The sequence below is a fragment of the Polyodon spathula genome, chromosome 20, assembly GCF_017654505.1.
Source record: "Polyodon spathula isolate WHYD16114869_AA chromosome 20, ASM1765450v1, whole genome shotgun sequence".
NCBI classification, from domain to species: Eukaryota; Metazoa; Chordata; class Actinopteri; order Acipenseriformes; family Polyodontidae; genus Polyodon; species Polyodon spathula.
The window spans coordinates 5,372,296-5,395,170 of record NC_054553.1 but is presented as its reverse complement, the minus strand read 5'-3'; the positions used below and the strand labels follow the sequence as shown (position 1 = coordinate 5,395,170).

General features: G+C 37.7%; 1 protein-coding gene across 1 annotated transcript in view; it reads right to left on the bottom strand.

The window, feature by feature from the left end:
* Window positions 1-22,875, bottom strand: part of LOC121295178 (protein diaphanous homolog 2-like) — a 385,994-nt gene that overhangs the window by 144,552 nt on the left and 218,567 nt on the right. Inside the window, 1 exon segment of the mRNA XM_041219584.1 lies at window positions 18,809-18,903. Within this exon segment, the coding sequence (XP_041075518.1) occupies window positions 18,809-18,903 (95 nt within the window).

The window sequence follows — 22,875 nt, the reverse complement described above, 5'->3', positions numbered from 1 at the left end:
GTCAGTGCCACCTAGTCCACTGTGTATTGCCAAAGAAAAATAATGCTTGCTCAAAAAACCTGCTCCAAAATGGAAGCTCAACAGATGGTGCTGGTTCTTACTTCTATGAAGATATTTTAGGTAATTATGTATGCATATATGGCAGACTATTAGAACTGAAGAGCCGCTAATGAGCAAAGGGAAACAAAACCAATCATACAGAGGCAGAGTAATACAGCACACTGTTACTCCAGGACTGTGTTGCTGCTGCTGTCAAACACATTGTATAACAGTCCTATATCTGGTGGGATTTGCTGTGGATCCTGTGGGGGCAGAGCCTAAATGGTGAGACTGTGCATTCAACAATTGTAATAAATGTGCCTCTCATCTATACACCTTTAGGAGCTGTCACTTCAATGCTACTGCATTTAAAAAAAAAAAATCTTATTTATATATATATCATAGGGGGCTTGGAAAGGGTGACTTCTGCAACAGAAAAGGGTTTATTTTGGTTATAAACAGAGGGGTGATTGTAGGGTTTTACCAGAAAACATAATGAGGAATGAATACAAAATACAGATTACTGAATTCCTGCACAGTACATCCCATATTTCTCCCCTGAGTGGCTGTTATAAGTTTGAATAATATATAGTGCTAAGAAGTACTCCTTAAAGGGAAGCAGACGAGCTGACACAGGAGTGATTCTCTGTGGAGGCTGGCAGTGTAATGTGATTTTAACTCTGCAACACTGTATTCCCAGTTCCCTGGATGTTTTGAAGGATAGAAGACTGCACTCATTACAAAAAAAGGCTCACTCGTTTAATATACAAGTCTGTTTTAAAGTTTCAATGGACACCTTGACCAAACAATGCCTAAACTTTTTTCCTACAGCATCCAATCCAATGTTTGGGCTAACATTACTGTAGCAATTTTGAAATGGCCTATTTTTGTCTTAACAGATATATGGGTGGCAGTATGGTTTTAGTTGACCTCACAAACATCAAAATTCAGTAGCTACTGTATTGCCTCTGCACATTATCTTTAGGACAAGAAAAAACTAAATGTTGCACTTAGAAGGTTGCTGTACAAAAAATAAATAAACAAATCCCATGGGCTGGATGAGGTCCTCCCAACAGTACTCAAAGAAATGAAAAGTTATTTACAAACCACTAACCAAGACCATGCAACAGTCTCTTGACACAGGGGTTACACCGACACACTGGAGAATTGCAAATGCAATACTGATCCACAAAAAGGGAAACAAAACAAAACCAGGTAACTACAGACCAATAAGCCCGACTTCTATTATATGTAAACTTATGGAAACTACAATAAGATCCAAAATGGAAAATTACCTTCATGGTAACAGTATCCTGGGAGACAAACAGCATGGTTTTAGGAAAGGGAGATCTTGTCTAACTAACCTGCTTGATTTTTTTGAGGACACAACATCGACAATGGATAATTGCAAAGCAAAGGTTTATTTAGAAAAAGCGTGTGTTCATCTTTTCCGCTCCCGAGTCAGCACGAGGGTGGTGGCGGTAAGCTGAGCCAAAAGTAATACAATTGGCTATTTAAATCAATTGGCAAATACTATTTCTCAGCTCATTCCTTCAGAAAAGTTGTATCCTCACGTTATGTTAAAAGTTTATTTACCAGATGATATGGGCTTCAATGCCAGCCCTGTGTGTTCCTGTACCAGTATCAAAATTCTAAATGCATCACTCTGGGTCAGTTAGATAAGCCACAGCATGCGTGTATACATACCTCAAGCAACTTTAAATATAAAGTCTAAAACTCCACTCACAGACCTTTAACAATCATTGCCTACCTCGGCAATTACCTTAAAACAACCTTAAAAATGTTAGTTTCTTTAAATGTTAATTGTGCATGTAAAGGTCAGTTAAGTGAAGAATACAAACCATTGATCCCTTCTTAGGGAGAAGTAACCTTTCCTCCTGTTTTTGCTGCTTCCTTCCACTCATTAAGTCCCTTCTAATTTGCACAGAGAGACAGAGGCGCCCGCCAGCAGTGCTGCATAGTCTCATGGCCAGCTGCAAGGCAAAGTCCTGCCACACTGCAGGAACTGTTTTAGGGTTGGGGGTGGAGCAGATGATGAGGATGGATGATCCAAAAGATACAAACAGTGTTGCAGACTCATCATTTTTTATAAATCAATTTAAAGGGAGTGTTGTGTAAAGCAGTGCAGGCCTAGAAAGCCAGAGAGCTTGGGCTGAATTCATTAACATCTTAAATACAGTTTATGTGACCAATGTGAACTAAAAAGATATCTTATTTTCTATTAAAGACATCAAACACATTTTCCTTAGAGTTTGGTATTTGTAGAATACTCTCCAGAATCTAAAGTATCATGCTGAGAACTGAAAGCTTAAGTAATCATATATATATATCTGGTAATGATTAATCAGATATGTGACTCAGTATGTGCTGATGTATAATTTAAGAAAACAAAATATAATAAAAACATATTGACACTAAGCTGTGTTTTTGAGGCTACGCCATTGGGTTACATCCCTAACATATTTAGGCTAATCATTTCTTAGTATCAAAACCCAGATTAATTTCATTAGGAAAATTATAAAGTGTTCACACTTTCTGTATTCAATGAAAATCCATTTTGCAGAACATCCTGAGCATGCCTTACCTGTATTATGAATTTGTGCTATTGTACATATTAATTACTTCTTGTCATTGGGATCTATTACGGGACCTAAAATCGCAATGTTTAGGTTACATGCATAACAAAACAAATGTTTATCCTCACATATATGATTAACACTGTTTTAGGCACTCCAAACGCAATGTTTTGATCAGCGATATGTAGGTCATGTGACATCATATCTAGCTACCTGGATACATTTTATATTTTTATGATCATTACCATTAGTATTATTCTCTAAATTTCTACTTTTAACATTTAAAGGTGAACAGTCCAGTCTTGATTAAAAGGACTCCTGCACCAAACTGGCACTTTTGTTTGACTGACTGATACCTGCAGATAAACACTGGAGGCTGTATGAATGCAGGTCTCGTGATAAGCAATTTAAAGACGATTTGGCATTTAATTTCTAGAGAAGGTTCAGAGACAGTGCCTGGAGTTAGGGACCATTGCTGGCTTTGCTGTTTCCCATTACAGGATCAGAATAAAATGCGGGCTGGATACAGCAGCAAGCATAAAGTGACCAACTGGGTTTATCAGTCTTGAATATCTTTGGTATGATATCTAGACAGGAATCTGGGTTGCAGTTGTAACCCAACAACATGCCAACACATTTATTAACTCCTTTTGCAGAGCGACTTTCTTGACACTGTAAAAAAATCAGTTTCTTGTCCCAGGATCTGCCAGCCTAATTCCGCATCATTTAGTTTTTGAAGAAACAGCCATTGTTGATTAGACCCCCTATTAATGTTTTATACAGCTTTAGAACATAAGAACATAAGAAAGTTTACAAACGAGAGGAGGCCATTCGGCCCATCTTGCTCGTTTGGTTGTTAGCAGCTTATTGATCCCAAAATCTCATCAAGCAGCTTCTTGAAGGATCCCAGGGTGTCAGCTTCAACAACATTACTGGGGAGTTGATTCCAGACCCTCACAATTCTCTGTGTAAAAAAGTGTCTCCTATTTTCTGTTCTGAATGCCCCTTTGTCTAAACACCATTTGTGACCCCTGGTCCTTGTTTCTTTTTTCAGGCTGAAAAAGTCCCTTGGGTCGACACTGTCAATACCTTTTAGAATTTTGAATGCTTGAATTAGGTCGCCATGTAGTCTTCTTTGTTCAAGACTGAACAGATTCAATTCTTTTAACCTGTCTGCATATGACATGCCTTTTAAACCCGGAATAATTCTGGTCGCTCTTCGTTGACTCTTTCTAGAGCAGCAATATCTTTTTTATAGCGAGGTGACCAGAACTGCACACAATATTCAAGATGAGGTCTTACTAGCGCATTGTACAGTTTTAACATTACTTCCCTTGATTTAAATTCAACACTTTTCACAATGTATCCGAGCATCCTGTTAGCCTTTTTTATAGCTTCCCCACATTGTCTAGATGAAGACATTTCTGAGTCAACAAAAACTCCTAGGTCTTTTTCATAGATTCCTTATCCAATTTCAGTATCTCCCATATGATATTTATAACGTACATTTTTATTTCCTGCGTGCAGTACCTTACACTTTTCTCTATTAAATGTCATTTGCCATGTGTCTGCCCAGTTCTGAATCTTGCCTAGATCATTTTGAATGACCTTTGCTGCTGCAACAGTGTTTACCACTCCTCCTACTTTTGTGTCGTCTGCAAATTTAACAAGTTTGCTTACTATACCAGAATCTAAATCATTAATGTAGATTAGGAATAGCAGAGGACCTAATACTGATCCCCGTGGTACACCGTTGTTTACCACTCTCCATTCTGAGGTTTTTCCTCTAATCAGTACTTTCTGTTTTCTACATGTTACAGTCTTTAAGTAATGGGTGCATTTAACTGAAGAAGTTACACCAAAGGGAACATAAACAAGAGGCTTTAAAAGTGTCAATTATGCTGCAGAATACTGCATTAGGTTTAGAATATACTAAACTAAAATCTATGTTAATGGTATTCCTGGCACAGTAACAAGTTGAGGAGAGGTATGAATGTTTCAAATATAAAACAACTTCATACAAAAGAGTCTTCTGTCTTGCCAACTTGAATCTAAATACAAAGCAAAACATAAAGGAAACCAACTACATTGAACATTCATCTCTTCACATTCTTATTTCAAGTCCCAGAAATCTTAAATTTGGCTCAATTAAACTGTCAAAATGGATTATAAAGGATTAGCATCTCCATTACAGTCACTAGCTGACAGAAGTAACATGGAACGTGAGAATTTGATTGCAACAGGTGTTGAAAGCAGTCAAGAAAGGTGACACATGTATGCTTGTTTCTATAATTGAAACCAGGAATTGAGGTTTGCGGTTGTGTAATTCAATGTGTTTTAAGGAGAAGGAAGGCAGGGAGGGGGGTGATATTGTATTCAGTACAAAAAACACAACACTGTGATGGATCTGGTTGCAAAACAGAAAAGTCTGTTTAAACCACAAGAAGCCTGTCACAAAGAGCACTGGGAATGAGCAGGCTGAATCTGCAATGCCAGCGGCCATATCATTATTGGTGGTTGAGATGCTAATGGACTAATTCCAGCTATCAAAGCTTACATGTAACATAATGAAACAATTACAAAGTAATATTGATCCCCCCAGGTGGGGGGTCTACCTTCACTTTGGGTCCCATATTAATTACTTTTGTACTTGTCTTCCACCTTGTGCTGAAAGTGGCAATGGGGACAAAAACTATAAAGTCCCACCTTTCATTATTTATGACAAATTCCAGCAGGTTACCAATTAGAAGGGCTGCAGATATCTAATTTATATTTTGCTTCTTTTTTTTTTCCTTGAGGTTGTTGCCAATAGGAGTAAATTGGGACTGTCAAAAAATCATCCTTAATTGTGAGGTCACCAATTCATTCAGTATTAAGGCCACCATCAACTGACTCTACTCTATCACACATGCATCTCTAATAAGAATGTCTTGCAAATCCTTCTGAAACCTTGGATGCAGCTCCATGCAACTCATTTGCACATTTAATTTATATAAACTCAAACAGTAAATCAAAATCAGAAGAAAACTACAATAAATACAATCAACTATGAACCTTCACTAGTATGGCCACCTCAAACATTAAAAAAAAAAAAAAAAGAAGAGAACTGGTCCAGTATGTATAATTGCAATGATCTTTGAATGTCTCTGTCAGAGAATTTACTGTAGCAACGTGTTTTTGATTTAAAAAGAAAGCAATAACAACATCCAGGCACTGTTTCTATAACCATTTTGACAGAATGACAGTATCTGTAGGGCTTTCAGATCCAGACTTTGATCTCAGCTGCTGTCAGGCTGCTTCCCTTTAACGTGTTTTGCTTTTAAAAACCACAGACGATTCGTATACAGTCAATGTAGTTTGTATACGAATCGCCTGTGATTTTGAAAAGTAAAACACATTAAAGGGAAGCAGTTTAACGTTTTTAACATACATCCTGAATTGTGTCTTTGAAAAGCTAACATTAAAACACAGTAGGTTTTACAAAAAGCAAATATATACAGAAAAGAAGAAAACAAGATTCTGGGTGGCTGTCAGTAGATCTCATCTGATCTGAATAGTAACTATTTGGGTCCCCTCAGTTGGATAGGGATCAGTAATCTGTTCTTTTAGTGAACTGACAATGACCCCTTTTCTAACCAACAGCTTTGGTTGCTTTCTTAATTACCCGGATAGGGGGTTGAGGGATATAAATCTGTGTGACACACTAGTTGTTTAGTGGTGTTGTAATCCACGCTGTCTGGCTTGGAGATTGAGAGGTAATATACGTCTTTGGGTAACGCACTAACCAAATAAGCATTTAGGAAGTACAGAGATATAGCCAAGTCGGTTTGTTACTTTATATACTGTAGTATTTCTTTCATTTTTTAAATACTGAAAGCATGAAAACTCTGATGATTACGAGGAGGGGTGCCTGACATTCACACAAATGCTGTATGCTGTTTGCAATGTCCTATTTGCTCCATGGAGGACTACATTTTTTTTTTATCTTTAGAAGGTTTCATCTGCTCAGCAGAGATTATCCCCCACAGTAAAGGCAGAAAATAGGGAAGATCAACACATTTCAAATTAGTCATGGGGCAGGAAGGACAATCAATAAAAATGTTCTCTGATCAAGAAATCCTTTATTAAACTCCATGAATCCAAACACCAAGAGAACCCAATGAAAATCACAATAGATGCATTGAGCTTTTGTAGTTTAAGGTTACATTGTTTGGGGTTCTAACAGTGACTGTCTCAGGGGTAGCTCTTAACAACATTGCAAATATTGGCTGTTTCTACAGTTTCATTTCCTGCGGTAAACAAAGTAGTGAACAGTCCTTAATCTAAGTTAAACAGTATAAAATGAACTCGGCCATTACTTATGAAACCAAATCGTGTGCTTTTAAAAGTTTTCATCACTACCTTAGTAAATGACATCCACCCAGAACACAATTCAGCTGCTAGAAACTGTGCAAGCATTAATGGGCAAAATCATCTCCTCTTGTTTGTTAACGTTCTAATATTCTTAATCTGCAGCAGAAAGATATCAAACCCCAACATTAATACTGAACGCTTGTTCCTGCTATGGATTGACCTGCGATAAACCAATGTCAACACTTGCAGAAATGCCATTAAACTAAATTAGAAAGAAATAAATAAGGAATACATTTCAGAAAGAAATAAAGAAAGAAAGAAAACACTTCAAGTTACAAATCTGACTGAAGCATGGCTTGATGTGAAATCCCTTTGAAAGTAAATCATACCTGAAGTGTCTCTTAAATTTTCCACCATGTCTCTTTTGATCAGCAGAAATTACGGATTTATTTTTTTTTTTTTTTTAATATTATTTTTATAATTGTAGAATTATTTTCTGTGCTTATACATGCTTAATAAGTCAGTGAAAGCTCAAATTCGATCTGACAGCTGTGTACATTTTTTACTTTATTTAACCTAAAGATGGAATTCTAAACCCCTTAGGATCAAGGAATTAACATCATCATTTATAAAACTCACTCACCCAAGTGCATTAAATGGAATGACTGAATATACACATACATACATACATACATACATAATACACACACACACATATATATATATAAAAGACGTGATAGTAGTCCAAGGTCATTTTTATGATGAACACATTTAAATATTCATCTTAAAATCCTGACATTTGCATCTTTTTTTATAAATATCCCAAACTACATTACAATTGGTGCAATTAATAGAGGTAGAAAAACCCTAAATTAATAAAGTTCAGCTATGTTTGGTCTCAAGTGGTACGAGTACTCTTTTGTGTTTTGTTTTTAACCTGGTACACACACACGTTCCCCTTTTAATTGCCACCTTTGCTAAGATTTTAAAACCATAACTGTTCTGCAGAAACAAAGCAGCAGACAGCCCGATTGCTCAGATGACCTGTGAGGATGGATTTGTTACTGAAGTAATTTCCCTGCTGTGGTTTGTGCCAGTTTTAAAACATTTCAAGAGCCTTTGCAAGTCCACTCGAGTACTAAAGCTTATGTGCATCACCCCTTTTCACAAGTGCCATAGGATCAAGATCTAGCCTTATCAAATCAGTAGACTATCATGTATTGTAGGAGTGTATGTCACAAGCTGGCACCAACTGGTGCACAAGGGTAGTCCTTCTGATCAAGACTGGGCTGCATTAAGGGCTAGTTCCTTACCATGAACAGTAAAGTGAAAGCTAATGACATGGAACCCCTTTGCTCCAATCTCAACAGTTATCACTACAGAGAAGTTCATCTTGACAAGCTCCATGGTTAAGAGGGGGGATTGCACTGACAAATACACTGGCCAGAAATAATAATCTTTGAATATGTCACAGGCTTCCACAGGGAGATTGCCCAGAGGCTGCTCTTGGTAAGATTTCTGAAAACACTGTTCCAGTCTCATTAGGTTGCGCTCCCTCCCAGATAACCCACTGTTTACCTGCAATAACTTACATTTTTCTGAGTGTAACGATATGACATTGACTATTTATTTAAAGGCACTGAAAACAAATATGAAATTAAAGTGCTTTCATTGCGGGAAAATAAATCTTCTGCCACCAAATCACATTCTCTATTACTCAAAAGTCTCACAGAAAAGGGCAGGTCGGGTGGTAGAACTTCACTGCATATGAAGAGATCAGGAATAAAAAGCAAATGCTGGAATAACTTTTTTTTTTTTTTTACACTTAATACAGTTTTCCATATCAAAATACAAAATATTTTATTTCCCAGGTTTTTCATTGCTTGAAATGACAGCTGTCTAAGCCAGATCTTATCCAAACTAAATGTTATCTGATTTTGAAATGTTCATTTCCATCTTCCATCGTTAATTCATGAAATATTAACAAAAGCACTGATGGTTCTGTCAGCAGTTTTAAAAACATAAAAATGATTTATTTGAAAAAAATTACTTTTTTATATCGTGTATCATATACGCACAGGCATTTATATTGATGCACAGGTCAAAATATATACTGTACATAATCAGCGTTGTTCAGAGGCAGAGAGAGCTGGTTTAAAAAAGTCAATGATCTTGCTCTTTAAATTTTCAGAACTGCTCTTCATATTCTAAGAGAGTCTTAAATCTGCTTTCTCCTCGCTTTTCCCTTGCTTCAGTAATTACAATATGGTACTGTCCGTTGGCTTGCACCAGACTATACACAACTGAATTGAATTAAATTAAATGATGACCGCCCGCTTCCGCACAGATTTGTTTATTTCCACACTAATAAAGAACGCAACTACCCGCTTCCGCATAGATCAGATGATTTCTGCACTAAAACATTTTGATGTATTAGCATGGATTATCGAAACACGAATTAACAGGAGTCGTCTGTACCTGTTTGTTATACACATTCCACTTTGAGTAAACTGCCTGAAATGTTTGGAGGCAATTAACTCAAAGATTGTGGTATAAAAAACAAAATGTGCAGCCTGCAATTGGATTATAACATGTAACATAAAAGATGTTCTTTTTTACTGATCTTTTTTTTTTTTTTAATGTAAAACATAATACCTTGTATTTCAGACACAAAATAAACCCCCCCAAAAAAGTGCAGGACTGTAACCATTTTTTTTTGCGGCACACGGCGACACCCTGAAATGGAAAACCGCTGGCCTTACTCTTAGAGTAAAAGGAACAGACCCCAAGGTATGCACTATTAAAACTGAAAAGACCTGTCCAGTCCAAGCACAGCCTACAAGAACAGGCAGAGTTGAAGATCTTCCAGGGCATCACCGGGCAGTAGTGGGCTGTACTGGGAATATAGAGATTTACTGTGAAACAGTAAACAGGAACTGTATTGCTTTAAATGACTGATTCATTTACCTTTCCAGTGTTTAGAAATTATATCTGCATGTCCTGTGGCCATATACCGCATGGTAGGGTTCTCTAGTGAAGCTTTCTCATTGATAGATTCCACTTCTAAGGTTTCAAACGCTCATTCCGTCAATGTGCTAGTTTTGGATACAGACATCTTTTCTTTTACAGGCCTGTGAACTAAACTAACACTATCTGAAACTACAGTTGATTCAAAGGGCACCAGTTCCCTCTGCTTGTCCTCTAAACTGATGTCTGTTCTATTGTTCACTTCTCCACTCCGCCCCACCTGTGCCCTTTAGAAAATGTAAATGGCACGGAATGATATGCCAAGCGCTCGCTGCTAATGCAGGAAACAAAGGCTCTCTGAGAGGCAGATGCTCGCAGCCCACAAGAAGGCCAGGTAATGAAGGCATTTGAATATGTATGTTGTGCCCCATATCAACTGCTGTTGCATTTGATTGACAAACGAGATAAACAATATCATAAAGCAGGGCAAAACAAAGAGCCTTTTTAGGCAAGCTGATGCATTTACTCAAAAGAATGTTGTTCACCTTATCACTATCGGTGGTTTTTAAAGCAGTGGGACCCAGTCCTTTTTTTAGTTTACATACTTCACAGTGTTCATAAGGTTGGAACCATATGGCCTTTTGGTGAAATTATAAGGTATGCAGCTATCATGTGGACACCATTATCCGTTTTACAAATGCACCATTTGGAATAAATTCCCTTTTCAATATACAGTCAAACTACAAAGTTACTAACCTCACACTTACAAACCGACAGGTTAATCAAACACAGTACTTGAAACCAGAGACATCAATCCTAGTGACTGAAACAAGTGAAGAATCAGAGCTGTGAATGTTACCAGCTAAACAGAACTCTTTTTTTATCCCTCTTGTTACACTTCTGCACATGTTATTAACACAGTACACCTGCATTAACTAAGCTATAACCGCGCTGTAACTAGTCTTCAAGGCATGCAAGTTTCATGGGGAAAATAAGTTTATGTCCCTGCAAGTTCAATAATATCTAATTTCTGATCAAGTAGAGTGACATAACAGGGCCTTTTTTTTTTGTATGAAACTTCAAGACGACGACAGTTATCTATGAAATGTAATGAACTGTACTCCCGATATAATGCATGACAATTAAAAAAAAAAAAAAAAAAAAAATTACAGATACAGTAAACAGATTTTTTTGGTTGGAATCTACACCCCCAAAAAAATAAATAAATGCAATACAGTTTCCACTGTGGGTACTACCTTCTTTATCCCCATTAGGCACATATAGAGTTTTCCCCAATATCCCAGTACAGTGAAACGTCCCACATCCGACCGTCACATAACCGCCCTGATCAATTAAGCAAATTCCAGAGAGGGAAGTCATTTTCACCTCCATTTCAGAGCTCCTCCATGTGACAGATGTAAAATAAGCAGCTTATAATATCATATATATATGATTACAACTGGATATGCTGTAAATGTTCTTACGAACCGTAAAAAGCACATTTAAAAGATATCTCAATGAGCTGTGCGATTACTCCCCGAATTGAAATACTACACAAACTTTGCATATTTCAAATTCTATGTCAGCAGACCAACAGTAGACTTTTAAAGGGAATAATTAAATACATTGGAAGACTTACATATTTATTAGTCATCTTTAACAAGATCACTGTATCACAGATTTCAGTGATTACATTATATATATATATCTATATATATATATATATATATATATATATATATTTAACAAAACAATCATTAATAAAAGATACAATATTAATATCTCAAACACCTAGAGGCCTCATTACAGAATTTTTGTATATGTTGGTTTTGAGTTGAAAATGTAGATTATATCACCTATGATAAATCTGACTCTTAATACCAATGGAATGCAAAAATAGTGCAGAGTGAAGCAATAACTGTTTATACTGGAATGGAACCTGTTCTTGTTCCCTCTAGATACATGTCAATTAGAACCTCTATTACTGTATATGAATGACTCGTATTTTGCTGCTGTTTTGTAAATCCTTTTCTATTTATGAAGATTAACTTTACAGACGGCCACATATCCATAATGAATTCAACTGGAAAATTACAGGAATAACAGCCATTATAATTAAAACAAATGTGATTATTGTGTCACCAAATGAATTAATAAATAGACAGTTAAGAATGGATGGCACAGCAGGACAGAACAGGCAGCAAATGTTGTTTCTTTTAGAGCCTTTTCAAAGTTCAGGAAATGTATTTAATAAAGGACACTGCGTACTAACATGTTATAATAGTACCAAAACTAATAAAGGTTACTATACAGTAAGTGATTTAACAAGAGGAACTACTTCAGCACTGAATATATTAACACTTGTTTGTTAGCAGGGGAAAATAAGTGTAAAGTTCTAAACTTACACTTTCAGCCAAAAGGCAAAAGACTGAACGCCTATATTAATAACAATGCTAGTCTAAGGAGAAATACCTTTATTGCTGTGTGACCAGCATTTACTGTAACACCGCTATATCAAAAATGTCAAAAGATGGTTTCTTGCCTGAAGGGCTGTGACAGATAAGATGATTAAAAGGCAACTCAAATTCAGAACAAAAGTTCAAAATACATTTGAACTGGGCCAGTATGAGGATGATGGAACCCTAAAACACAAAGCAACCCTCTATAACCCTCAATAAACCCTCTACTGTATCCCAGTTATAAATATGGCAGAAAGCAGTCCTCACTCACAGATCCCGGACTCATTCCTCAAAACAAAGTTTGAGGTGTTCTTGGATTCAACATGATTTTAAATCTACATCTAAATAACAGAGAGAATGCCCAGAGTTGGTCAGAGTCATCTCAGATGGAAAAAAATATGTAAGCAAGTCCTTTATGTTTTTCGTACAGTTTTTAAAATATTAAACTTCAGCTCATAGGACTTCAGGTGATCCTGCTGAACATGTATACATAGGCTGACTCAATTTAAAGTGAAAATAAAGTCTGCATATTAATCAAAGTACTGCCTAGTCATTAGCCTTTCCTTTTGATAAGGGATGAGGTTAATATTAAATAAATCGCTGACATTAAACTGATATTCAGCGAAGCGTGCTTCCAGGGCAACAGCAGCTGAAATCCCTACCACACACATATGCAGAAATAAGTATTTTCTTAATGGTTTAGCGTTAGCTGTTTTATCCCATTCTACCTCAGACACTGCTTTGTAAAAATCCATGACGGCAAGTGTGGTATACTGTAGCCCAAAACCTCAGAGAGCCTCCCACATGGCTAGTTTACAAGTATATAAAGTGAAGGTTAACAATATGTTACAATCAATTCTCATTTTTAGCATATCTACTGGTCTTATTTCATTGTGCTTATAATATTTTGGTTCTTCACTTGTGTCTTTTTTTTATGTTAATTTGTTATGTGTAAATATTTGAAAATATAACCCATAGATAAACTGCTGCTGTAAGCCACATGGTCTGATTGCAACTAGACCATCGGAATTATAAACTACAACACATCAAGTAATTACTATAGGTACCAGGGAGTATCAGCAGCTTTGCATTTACAGCACTGTCTTTGAAAATATCTATATTCCCATACGAAGTATAAAATACAAGCAAAGAACCCCACGATCTTCATGTTAACTGGCTCACTGCTATGAGTCTTATTTTGTAGATTAAACCAGTATGATTCGCTCAATACAATGGTCAGTCCGTTTAACAGTAATACTTTATTAAACTTCAATATCAGCAATACAAAAACAACACCTTATATTCTAACACTCAACAGACAAAGGGGGGGTAATGATACTGTTCTTCGTGGTAACTGGTTTTTAAAATGCTGGTTATTAACCCTTTAAAAGCCAGACTAGGACCACAGCTCCACCCTAAAGCTGCTATTAATTTGTTTGGACAGAACAATCCCTGGTTTAAGGCAAGAGGCTGTTTTGAAAGTATAAAATCTTTCCTTGAGCCATAGAGAAAAAACACAAGTCAGAGACTGTGACAAACTTCAAATATCCTTTTAAAATGAGACCTTGCATAGTAATCCATGCGATTGGTGTCAGTACTGAAGTTAATGAAAGTCATAAAAATATGGACTCTCTTTAAGGTCTAGTTTTCTTTCACTGCGGTGCTTTGTCAAACACTGATGGATGCCCCTAAAAAAACATTTTTCAAGCTCTGTTCAATTTGTCTGAACTGTATGTGTTTGAGTTTGAATCATCCCTATTTGCCACATTAGAAGTACAAATGCATGTGCTTAGGAGGTGTCCTGAAATCATGCCAAAGCATAAAAGAAAATAAGGAAGTGTGCTAGAGGACACAACAGTCTGGTCCAGCCAAGATTAGATTTTTTTTTTTTCCTAAAGTGCTTTAAAGTAAAATGATCATTTGGAAGACACAGGCTCTCTGCCCCCATGATGTACAATCAAGCTTGTCACATTCATTAAACACAACACTCATTTTGTTATCAGGTTCACTTCAAATAATGTCTCTCGGATTGTTTTTAATTCATTCCCTGTATCTGTATAAAATACAGGGCTTTAAAGTGCAGAATATCACACTCAGCTAGGATTCCTTTATTTTGTCTTTAGATGGTAAACACCCTCTTTAAAATGTGCATCAAAACCAGACTTGCTATGCTACACATTTTCATACAAATGAAAGAAGACATTGCAATGCAATTTTTCTAGCATTTTAACTAAAGAAAGTGCCTTAAGGCATTATAGGAACATACACTGTAGGTTTGCATATTTTTATTTAGATGCTACACACAATATTTGCATGTATTCTCCCTACAAATGCATTACACGTATACAACAGGACTATGGGACAAATAAGCCTGAAAAGTCGTTACTATTAATAGCAATGGTATGCATTATTATACAACATAATCCAGCCCTAAACCTTTCAAATACTCAGAAAGGTCAGTGGAACTTACTAACAGTTTGAAGTTGCTAAGTTGCTAATATAAAGGACAGTGAGGTAGTATTTTAAATGGGTAAAATCCATAGCCCTTTTTCTGGTGGATATGTACTTGTTGAGTACATTTTGATACCAGTATTACCATGCAACTTATCTGATGTCTTAACATATTCTTGTGTTTTCCTAAAATGGCTAAGTTCAGGGTTATAATCACTTCCTCTCAAGAAAGGAACAAGGGATCTAAAAATGAACACATGTCCATTCCATTGTCAAGCTTTGAATCGCAGTGTAGTTGGCAGGGATCAGGCCAGGGAAGAGAACCAACTCCCAGATGATCCCAGTTAGACTACCTGCAGGACTCCAGATCCTCAGACAAAGGGGATGATTCCCAGACTCTGCTCATTCTGGCCTGCAATAAGCTTAATTTATTTTTCCCATTTTTCAGTTCCTACAAAAGATGTGTAACTGTGGGCACACGAGTTCCAACATCCTCTCACGTCCACAGTGCAGGTGCAGGACTGGCAGTGCCAAGCTTCTCCACGCCACCACTGTATCTCAAACCTGAACACTGCGTTCCCTAAATTGGCATAGGGGAAACAAAACCTTCAAAGATGTATCCTGGCGACCCTGTCTGCAGAGATGCTACTAAGGAACAAATCTGGCCATGTGAACTGTGAACTCTAAACACTCCATTAACCTGTTTATTAAAAGACTGAAACATCACACAAGCCCTTCAGCTTGCACAAGCGCTTGCTCTTCAAAGACACTGGGCTTTTCTTCTGTTGTTCCAAGTTCACAATGGCATTCCTGAAAGAGCAGACCATGGATGCACTGGACCATCAGTCTTTTCATACAGGGGGCATTCGCCTCTTGTCAATCTCTGAATTGTGTATGTTTAACTTCATTTTAAACGCTTTAAAAAAGTGTGTGTACATTTTTTGTTTGTTTTTTAAGTTTAAAAACAAAAAAAAAATATTGAAGTAAAACCCATTTTTAACAAACACCTATGGATATATGTCTATCCTATTGGAATGCAATGTCATTGAGCAGAAGGTCCATTAACCCTAATGTTGTAAAGGGCTGTCAAACACCATGACACATCATGCCATATATCATAAGTATATATGAAGAATTACAATCTGAAATAACATGACACAGTTGTGTGCTGTAATTTTAAAGTGGGAAGGACATTCCATTCAGAAGCAGTTCTATGCAAAACTAAGCTGACTAAAATTGAGCTTGTGAGGAAGAGTCTTAAAACAAGATTGCCTGGCTATAGATCTCAGGGAATAATTGCAGGGAGCACATTCACTGTGAGAGCTCAATTGGCCCCAGAGTTCAGGCATGTATAAATCATAGTCAGTTGGTGATGAAGCCTAATGCAGGATAAGGGGAGCCAATCAAGTTTAATATATGTTAAATAATGATAAATCAGAAGAGGCTAGAGCAAAACCAAACAAAAGCCTACGTTACTGGGAACATACAGCAGCATTTCAAAATATGACTGGAGAGCGAAGCTGAACAGTATGTTTGCAAACAGTGTGGATAAACTTCTAGCTACGGATCTGGAACCCAAACATCTAGTTGTTGTTGTTGTTGTTGTTGTTGTTATTATTATTATTATTATTATGTATACAGGATGGAATAGAACATTGTAATTGGAAGACTCAAAAGCCATGGCAGGGGTGGGGTGGGGTGGGGTGGGGCTGGGCATTTAGACCGATAGGAGAATTCGGTATGACTCTTCCACAGTTACTATTCAGTGGACCACAGTTCCATAGAATCTTAACTCTTTCAGCACACAGATCTAGGAGAGTTCACTGCAGACCGATCTAGTAGTATAGGAAAGAGAATTCTGAAAATGCTGGACCAATAAACTAATGACACATAATAATATTGTCAATGTCAATGTATATGTATTTTCAGAATAAGACACTGAAACTATTTAAGTTAACTGCTTTCTGCTGAAAAAGTCCAAAATGTTTTTTTTTGTTTTTTTTTAGGGGATGGGGGGCATTGAGCTTTGGCCCTAGGGGGAAAACTGCCCATAGAAGCTTCCAACAGCACTTCCAAATGCACCTGGTGCCATTAGGTTTACAAGTACCGACCATGCCCAGCTAGTTTCTGTGCTACTGCATTGGACACAACATGCTTCAGTGAGTGCCACACAAGTTCACATTTCCAGGCAGCTGCACGGTTACAAAGGAGAGAGGCAGGCAGGGAGACAGGGAGGCAGGGAGGGGTAAAGGGTTCACAGCACATTTGTTTTCATTGTCATGACATTTCCCTACGATTCCACCAAGAAGGAAAGAAAAAAGAGAAAACCCAGAAAGAAATGAAAATTAAATTAAATGAAAAGGTTTTTGTTTGTGCTTTGGCATTCATGGCTGCTTCTCTGAGGCGCTCCCACCCCGGCATTGATGGAAATGTCAGAGAATCAGAAACATATGAAGCACTACTGCAGCCTTCAAAACATTCACATCGTGAGTCATCCAGCTGACAAATGAAATAGATTCATCACAGGAAAAGAGCTGTAAAAGGTTTTTACAATTCCAACGCCCCTCAGAAGCCAACCCCTCGCTGGCTGAAGAGGAACTAGAAAAGCTACTGGTTCATCAACAGCTGCTGCCTATCCATTCCTGTTCCTGCCATCAAAGATTCTGCTTCCTCCAACCCCAGGGGCTGACTGCCATCCCTATCAGCAAGGAAGCCCCACAGCCACTCCCACCCCCTGGGGACAGAGAGAGAATAAGGTGGCCCTTTATACTGTATCACCGCACAGGCTAAAAGGAGGTATTGTCATGACTCCTACAGTATTTCCCCATAATACCAATACTCTAGCACTTTCGTTTTAAGGAAGAACCTTCTGATGGTTTCTGACTGTTGCTTTACAAAGGGGAGCGTTGTATATATTATTACCCATGTTTTTTCCCTCTGATAAACATACAGCAGACTCAAATCCCTCTCTCTCTCATTAATACATAAAGACTGGTGTTCATGCTTAGCCAGTTGTAAAGGAGAACATTTAGGTAAAATTAAACAAAAAAAAAACAAATATCTTAATTTTCAGCTAAAGGAACATAAAGAATTAAACAGGCTTTACAGAAACCTGTGAACTGAGAACAATGTGAGTCCAGACGTTTTGAAATGGTGAATAACCACAGGTTGGTATAATTGGATCTTAGGAGACTTGAAAGCTGAAAGAATCAGGCTCTGCAGTTTGCCCTGATTACTACATTCACATGGTGGTCTCAGATGTTGCTGCACAGGTGAGAGGTACTGATAAATTACAGCTGAAGGCAATTATTATACATTTCGCATTTAGTGGACAGAGATGAAAAGTAAGTACAATTGTTTTTCTACAGCAGTGTACATATTTGCTGTTGATTTGTAAGTGTAGAAATTTATTACATTTATAAACAATCAACACCTGGTGATCAAGGTTTTAGCATGACAATCATGTCAACAACATTTTGCAAATTCTGTTAAATGTGTACAGGAAGTTGAAGGATGCAATGCCCCCTGCTGGCTGATTATTTATTAATACCCGCTCCCAAACACTCCCTTTACACACACATACACTGATGGGAATAGATCAGCACAAATACAAGATAATACAAGATAACGCATAAGCAAATCAACACTGGAGCCTGAAGCCAATGGAAAGACGCCCATACCTCATAAACCACCCCGACCTTAAAACAGCCAGCTCTGTTTGTAATTACCTCTTCCTGAGAAACAAAAACAGCTACCAGGAAGATCATTAATTTGCGCAAAAAAAAAAAAAGTGTGTTCCTGCGTGTTTACCAAGCAGTGTCCCAAACCGCCTATTGTTGCCAGATGAATGGAAGTCCCATTTGTCTCGAAATGGTGTGGGGCTTTAAAGAGTCAGAGAAACACTGCGATGACCTTGCAGAGAAGTAAAATAGGTGCTCTTACCTGGATCAGCGCTTCGCTCAGCCTCTCCTCATCCACCTCCAGAATGATGTCTCTGATCTCTTCATAAGGCAAGCGAAATGAACCCAGAAAGATAGCTGGAATTCAAAAAAGGAGAGACAATAATTGTCAGATTTACTGCAACATATCTAACTCCTTAAGGAGCATTCTGTAAGTTGTGTGGAATTGAAAGCTGGGGATGCTATAGGGAATTCTCAATGCTCCTTTAGCATTGTAGTGTTCTTTATCCAAGGGCAGCAAAGCCAGCCACCAGCTCCGTGCCATATGACAGAAGGACGAAACCGATTATTTTGAGGTATACTGTCTATGGGGTGACACTCAAAGGTAGTTTTTAATTATTATTATGAATACATCAAACTTCAAAACACTGTAGACTGTTTAGACCTCACTGAGCGATGTGCAAGTGACACCTGATACATGAAACATTCAGCTTTGGGGGATGATTTGTTCTAGTTAGTGAACCACAGCAGGTGTCCCGGAGACTTCTTGATGGAGCTCAGGTGTGAAGCGTACATGTGAAAGTTCATTACAAGCCCACAGCAGGCTGGGCTCGTGGAGGAACCTCATTAAAAGGTACACGCTATGCATCTGTTTTTGATCTTTGAAACATGGACAGGATCATTGCGCTTCCCAGATGGAATAAGTCAGCACCGATGCATGTCAGTAACTGTCTATTAAATTCTACCCAACTGGATCTTCCCCCCAGGTCTTAATGTGATTATCTGCAGTCTGTTAGAAATGGTTACAATTAAACACAGTTTCAAGGTGAATCAAACGATAACCGCAGAAGATTGTTTTTAACATTTTATTTTTTCCTGATCTTTTCATACTGGTACATTTAAAAAAAAAATGTTGTACATATGTAATGAACAGCACTACACAATGAAGTCTGCTGTTACATCATTTCAACAGAGAAGACGTTTCAACAAAAGACATAGTGCTTAATCATGAAAACCCTTTCAAATGAGACAAGAATTAGATACTTTCCACCCTCATCATGTTGCTGCTTCACAGCAGACCACTGTGAGGTCACACTCCACATTTTGGGTGACCCAGTTTAATTGGGTTTTATCACCACAGCTGGATTTGTTAAAATCATTTTAGAGCACTGGAAAACTAGACTGCATCAACCACCTATCCGTGGTTATATCAGGATTACCCCTAAAAATAAGTAGTTGATCCAATCTAGGTGGAGTTTTCTGGTGCTGTAAAATCAAACTCTGGCTTATCCCAACGGCATGGGCTGCTTTTCATCAACACTTTTTAAAAATGAAGATAAAAATGGCAAATCTCGCAAAACTAGGAGCAATTTCAAAGTTTACTTCAAGAAGTTAATCTACGTTGTTCCTTGCTAGTCTAGTAACACTGCTGATGTGCAGCGCACTGTGAAGTAATGCGTTTTGACTAATGGCAGCCTGCGCGTAATCATTTTCAGGTCAAGTCCTTTAAAGGTGCAATAAACACAGCTGTATTTATTTTCTTACCTCAACACATGCAGCTCCCTTTTGTTTTGCTGTTGATTGTTTTTTTTTCTAACCTTTATGTTCGCCATGACTCGGGTGAAGCCTATTTATCTTGCCAAAAGTTCACTGTGTTACTCTCTCCCTCTAGTCTGCAGTTAGAAAACTGTGTTGGGTTTTATTATCTGGAATACTTGAAGGGAATAGGGGCAGCAAATCAACAAGGGGCTATATTGATCAATAGATAGGTAATAAAATGTCTTTAAAACAGATTATATCCTTTAAAGCACTGGTGCATAACTCAGTCCTGGAGGGCCGGTGTCCCTGCAGGTTTTTAATCCAACTGCACCCTAAAGTACTTACTGGACATTATTAGAAGCTTAATTGGTCCAATTAACTAATTCAGGGTATGGTTAGAACAAGCACCAGGAGGGACACCGGCCCTCCACGACCTGAGTTGTGCACCAGTGCTTTAAAGCAATGTTGAAAGTACTTGCAAATGATTTACCGCCACCCCCACCCTTACCTGACAGTGATAAAACAAAAACTATGATTTCATTTTTAAAGGATAAAATTGGTTGAATCCTGTCTTAAGGTTACTTGCCAAACTGATTTTAAAATCCACGCGAACAGTTAAAAAAAAAAAAAAAAAGAAAAGAAAAACAAACATCAGTACTATGAAGAAATTGTTCTGCTGCAGATGGAAAACAGACTTGACCCTGTGAGACAGCCCCACCCACTTCAAGACAACTGGACCTAACTCAGTGCTGGACCCTGAATCATTTCCCTCTGATTAGTTCTTCCAAGTGAACTAAGCCTTCAGCTGGAATGAGACAGAATTTAATGTTCTGCATTTACTGTTTCAGCTGAGCAACTCTCCACCCACTCCCTCGGAGGACAAAGAAAACCTGCTTTTAAAAGAGAATACTAAATGGTAATAAATTACACAATGATGTTTCGTGTTAGGAGGTCATATCTGAGACTCGCACACATGCCAGAAACACAGTGGTCTTCACCAGCAAGGGATGACAGCTTAAAGCCACATTGACACATTTGTTGATTTTGAATAATACAGTTATTCGGGATTATTTAAAATGGACTATGGTAAAGAATCCCTAAACGTAACTACAGTTCAAATATGGTGCTATACTTTACCTCTTCATGTGTTTCTTTTGTGTTTAGTGCCTAAAATATTGAACCTTTGAAGTTACAATTATATGATGACAAGACTTATTTATTTTTATTTTTGTACACTTTAAATTACAATATGCTGATCAGCAAATACAATATTGAAGCTGTGGGGTAGGTTAAACTGGGAGACAGTTCTTAGAAAATAGGTTCATATATACTGTTTTTGGAGGACTATGTCCCGAGTTCTGGCTTCTCCCTAAAACATAATATATTGTCTGCCTTGAAAATGAAACATATTTTGTCTGCTTCACTGAAACCACTAGTGGGTGCTGAGAACAAGACACTCCGCAGTCTTTAACCATTGGGGTAGGTAAGATCTGTCTAAATAAGATCTGCTCAGTGCGGGTGTGGGCAGAAATGTGCCGTTTGAAAATATAAGTATATAATAGTTCACTATTAGCATTGCAATACATGACCAGGACAAGTGGAAGGGAGTCATGGAGGCCCAGCTCAACAAAGTCAAGTAAAAAGAACTCTGTCAGACAACTTTCCTGCATTTCAGTTCCTGCTTTATAAGTTCAAGAATGTTCCTTAAGGCCCCACACTCTTGCTCTACAACAAATAACCTTCCACAAGGCTGACATTTACCAAGGCTCCATTCTCAAGGTTCTGCGCAACAGCTTCAGACGGTCGTAGCTTTAATGCAATTGTAAATCTGTCATCTAAGGGGGAGTGCTTCTCCTCTTTTTTTTTATTATTTCTTTTTTTAATAAAGTGTCAAACAACAAATAAAGGTGTACTAAAATAATATATTTAGTACTACAGGTGTGCATTAGTTGGGCCCTCTGACCCTCCTTGTATTTTTAATGACCAGAACACAAATATGGTTGATGGTAGGTTTGTGTGTCTGTTATATTAATACATTCTAAAACTCAGGTAAGGTTTAAGAAGAACTTCAGATGAAAACAAGGGATAGTTTGGAATTCATGAACCTTAACTTGAAAGCATTCCAGGCTCCGTTCTCTATTGCTGGTGCCCTCACACCTTAATGAGCAGCACAACAGCAATTAAAGGAGGAATATGTAATACATCATGCATACATAACAAGGAGAAGCAGGTCCTCCAGCTGGGAGGCAGGGAGAAGAGGGAGGACATCCACTGACAAACGTACCCAAGATCCTTTTAAAAAAGCAGTTGTGGATGTGTTAACGACAAACAGAAACAGATCACACTTTAATTACCGTATTCCTTTGAATTTAAGACGCAAATAGTCTGCATTTTAACTTCAAGTATAGTGATGCGTGTATTAAAAATCAGAAACTAAAGACGTGACTATCTGAGTACACAAACAGCAACGTGACTGACTGCCCCGAGAAAAGACAACAAAGAAGTGTGCCTGAATACACAAGCAGCAAAGTGACTTACTGACGAGAAAAGAAAACACAGACGTTACTGCCC